The sequence below is a fragment of the Vollenhovia emeryi genome, unplaced genomic scaffold, assembly GCF_000949405.1.
Source record: "Vollenhovia emeryi isolate VEMERY1.0 unplaced genomic scaffold, V.emery_V1.0 DF939441.1, whole genome shotgun sequence".
Classification (NCBI taxonomy): Eukaryota; Metazoa; Arthropoda; class Insecta; order Hymenoptera; family Formicidae; genus Vollenhovia; species Vollenhovia emeryi.
This window is the reverse complement of record NW_011966925.1, coordinates 1-4,538: the sequence shown is the minus strand read 5'-3', so window position 1 is coordinate 4,538 and position 4,538 is coordinate 1. Positions and strand designations below refer to the sequence as shown.

Sequence of the window (4,538 nt, the reverse complement as noted above, 5' to 3'; positions counted from 1 at the left end):
CATTACAGGTACGTCTAGGTAATGTGAGATGACTAGACACATTATTTTTCTCACTAATATTATTTCTCTTTTTAGAGACACCAAAGGCAAAGTATACCGTCACTATCAATTTTTCACCTGGTTGAACAATCTCCAAACACGACTTGGGTGAATTTCTCGTCTAGTGCCTCGAAAATCCGTATTATTACTAATAACTCTGTGGCATCACCAAGATGCGAGAAGAAATGTAGGGATATATAAATAATGAGATGAGTGTATTTTTTTCTAGTGGAAAAATAAATATGTATATGTAAATCTCTGTTATCGATAAGTTTGGCATTTGTTCGTAATTGACTCGAATTGTACGAGTTGGATGGAAAAAAATGTGTCAAGCGCATTGCGTTCTGTCGCTGGAATATAAGGAACGTAGAAAGAATAATATTCGAAATAAATAGAAGCGTTTCCCCCGGCGAGGAAAATTGTACTAAGAAGCTGAGGACGAATCCGCCTGCTGATCCATCCACAGGAATGATAAAAATAGCTATACTGTAAAGCTTGAAAAATAAGTGCAGCGCTCTATTTCGCAACTTATAAATAAGGACAAAATTTTATGTATCCAGTGCCTCGTCCGCGTCGCCCAACCGAGCTGGAAAGTCACATGCACGTTCAATCGAGAACGATTTCATGTTCCGCAAGCGCAAGACAATCGATATGTACTAATGAACATGATTTCCTAAGCGACAGGACTGTCAAGTTCTTTGTTAGGCAATGTGCTAGCTTATCTAGTCCTGCTCCCGGTTTTGTTCTACATGAACCATATTCGTTTTTCATTAAGTACCTAATTTCAATCGACGTGAAAGGCCTCTCGTTGACCTCTGCGTGGAGCCCGTTCTGAGATTCTGCGGTAACACTAGTATCACAATTTCTTTACCATATGTGTCTTTTGCGACTGCATACGCATGTCGAAAAACTTTGATAGTTGAAACGCTGGCATCGGGGGCGGCGGGGGCGGCGGCGGCGGCGGTGATTGCACGGCGGAACAATCATCTCGCTCCTTAAATCTTGTTCTGCCGAGAGGCGGACTGGCGGTTATGATGTCGTTAATACCGTATGCTTTGAACGGATCGCACACCTTGTATCCGTTCTTGTAGTAAAAGACCTCTTGCCCGACCGTCTTCAGGTAGATGTTCTTCAGGCCTCTTTTCGCGACGTATTCTTCCATGCCGCGTAACAGTCTAGACCCTAATCCTTGAGATCTATACCGATAGTCGATTACAACTAAAATATCGCAGACATGTAATTCCTTTCGTCATGGTATACTGGTGGGATTTGACTTGCATGTTTTAAATTAATTAACTTCTTAATTCTAGTGGTGTATATATGCATTTAAGCTGTTATTTATTTCTGTCTTTGCTTACCAGACTCTATGAAACAGCTAACTTTCGACCTGGCCACCAGAAAGATCTTGCAGTGCCCGAGAACCTTGTTTTCATTATTAATTAGAACCAGACATGTAGGAAAATTGTCGCAAGACACACTTAGAGATTTCATTCTGCAATGTAACAATACAAAAGCTCTTAATTCCATCGACACGTCCTGCTTTCCAAGATCTTCTAGGTCAAGGGGAGAAATAACACACCGTGCAGTCTCGCTTCGAGGCCATTCAGAATTAAGCAATTTACAACAGTCTCGGATCAAGTCAGGCCGATGGTGAAGAGGTATCACTACATACTTAACGTTGTTTTCCGTCATAGCTTGCCTGCAACTAAACGATGGATATTGTTAGATACACTTCAGAGCCTCGCCCAATCAGATTGTTAAAGGGACGTCGAGAGATATTTATTCTTCAAATATATATTACTATTTTCTCACGCATATAACCCGCACAGAACAAAAACCTCCAATGGATGTTCATTAGACGTCCACCATGGAGATGCAAAACCTCCATTAGACGTCCACGTAAAATCTTATGGATCTCTAATAGACATCCACAGTTCCGCATTTGCTACTTCCATTGGACATCCATTAGCATACTCATAGATGTCATATGGATGTAATAAAGAGTAATTATAGATATTTAAGAAAACTGATGAAATATATAATCTATACTCTTTTAATCTGTTTGACTGCGCTATCTTTTAATATGTTCTGTCTTTTTATTTATAATCTTATCGGACTGACTGCGTATATGTTGTTTTAAATTTTAATTTGTATTCCTAGCTTAATAATGTTCTAAATTGTGTTCTTTTTTATTATACTGAAGATGGTCATCCAATAAGGACCGAAACGTCTATATCCATTTATAATTAAATGTTTTTTGAACACTGCTATCCTGTTCTGGCTTTGAGCCCTTTATTTCATTTGAAATATATAATATTACATATTTTTAAATATACTTTCAATACATTTGAAAATTATAATTAACATTTATATTAAAATTAAATATTGTTTTGGTAAAAACGTGAAAAGATAATATAAAAGAAAGAAATATAATAAAAAGATAATACATGTATGTACAAATATACATATCCATGTATCATCTGTCATAGATATCCATTAGACATCTGTAATAGATTTACAGACTATATATTTATCGCTAAGATAATATGGGAGTTCTATTAGAGGTCTATTCAACATCCATCGTGGAGATAGATGTTCCATGGAACTATGGAGGTTATATGGACTCATGTTCTGTGTGGTAATTGTCTTAAATCTGTTTACTTACTCACTTTCGTCTGATTATCATAGTTCTCTACTCTGTGTCTTTTAAGTTTTTACACTTTCTCCCGCAGAAATACATAAAATTTGTTTCTCACAAGTATTTTCTAATCCTTTATTCTTGAAAGTAAAATGGAATAAGTACAGAAACATCTCCTTTTACAAAAAATCTACAATTTCAAATCGACACGTATCTACTCGATCCCTTCAATCAAATCTCCTTTGACGCGCACACATACCCACCTGTCATACCTAAAAATACACCATACGAACGGAACAGCCACACGAGCTTGACACTGCTATAAAACAAGCGCCAAGAGTCTGCTTCTTCTTCTTTATCTTTCCAATGGCACTCGGATCAAGCACTGAGCCAACACGGCCACGACCACGGCACTGCCAGCCGAGAACGTTTGCCCAGTTGGAGTGGGGATGATTCTTCATGCGCGCGCGCGCGCACACACGCACACACACACATACACACACACACGGTATATAAAAGATAATTTCAATGAATAAGTGCCAGGCAATCTCCTCTCAAAAAAGTTATATTTTCGAAAATATATGCGTATTGAATTAATATCCTGAAAGTCAAAATATCATTATATAATGATTTTATGACGAGTCACTGCCCAGATAGCACAAAGACGTTTAAAAGACGACTAAAAGATGACAGATTTTCGTCATGGATGTCTTTTAGGTAGAGCCAATAGTCGATAAAAAGATGACTAAAAGACGTCTTATGTCCCACTAAATGTCGACTTATAGCCGAGACTAAAAGATGGCTAAAAGACGTCTGATATTAGGCATCTTTTAGTCGTCTTTTACAATTGCATTATGGATATGTTTTTGTTTTTTATACTTGTATTTATGAGGTGTAAATAAAATTTAAAAAATAATTTAAAAATTAACATTTTATTATATGTATATGTGTATTTACCCAAATAGCACATGACGTCCTCAGGATCATCCTGAATATGTCCTAGGACGTCCTGGGATGCATTGAGGAAAATTGTATATTCTCAGGACGTTTTTGGGATGACCTTAGGATGTTTTTTATAGGATATCCTTAGAATTTCTTTAGGATATATTTAGGAGAACATGAAGACGTACTCAGTAAAGCCACAGAACATATTGAGAGCAGTATAAAGGCATGTTCGGAAAAGCCATTGAACGTCCAGTATAAATACAGAGACGACGTCCTAAGGACATTTTTATAGGACATTTTTAGGATTTCTCTGAAATATTCGATCTTATACACAAATATCACTGATGTGATAATACATATTGTATTATGAATCAGCAAATAATGAAATTATTGATATCACTGGTCAATTATCACAGGTACTATTTTTTATGAATGTTTATTATAGATATTTTGTGCGTGTGTGTGTGTATGTGTGCGCGCGTGCGTGTGTTTGTGCGTGTGTGCGTTTAAACATATACAACAAATTTCACAAATTCTGCTTAATTTTCTCGCAATTTGGAGGTCAGATCCATGATGTTATTAATTTTTGCTTCCTCATAGAGGAAGCTTTGTTTTCATGCGAAAAATTTTTTTCCAGTTTTCAATGCCAATGGGTTTAGAATGTTTTAAAAACTCAAAAAACACAATTTTTAAAAAATGTATGTGTGTGTGTGTGTATGTGCACAAAAATTGTTCGCGCTCTCCCGTCCGCAATTTTTGAGATATCACCTTCTACTTTGGCACATTTCTTGAGTGTGATTACGAGATCGCTGGTATTGTATTTGACGATAATCGGTGCAACGGTTCAGTTTTTACATACATATACAGGGTGTCTGATGCAAAAGTAGCAACTTTGAAAATAGTGGTAGATTGGGTT

The 4,538-nt window shown here is 36.7% G+C and overlaps 1 protein-coding gene across 7 annotated transcripts; it reads right to left on the bottom strand.

The window, feature by feature from the left end:
* Positions 1–44: 44 nt before the first annotated feature.
* On the bottom strand, positions 45–3,544 carry LOC105557620 (N-acetyltransferase 6). Of its 7 annotated transcripts, none has more exons than XM_012004903.1 (4): positions 2,941–3,544; positions 1,619–1,744; positions 1,398–1,531; positions 45–1,257 (listed from the first exon to the last, which is right to left on the bottom strand). In XM_012004903.1, exons 2-4 carry the CDS (start codon positions 1,729–1,731, stop codon positions 896–898), a joined length of 609 nt encoding a protein of 202 aa, XP_011860293.1. In that variant the 5' UTR covers positions 1,732–1,744; positions 2,941–3,544; the 3' UTR covers positions 45–895. The 7 variants fall into 7 exon arrangements, with proteins under 7 accessions (XP_011860293.1, XP_011860294.1, XP_011860296.1 ...); XM_012004904.1 differs by having other exon boundaries at positions 1,619–1,738; XM_012004906.1 differs by having other exon boundaries at positions 2,950–3,544.
* Between the last annotated feature and the right edge of the window lie 994 nt (positions 3,545–4,538).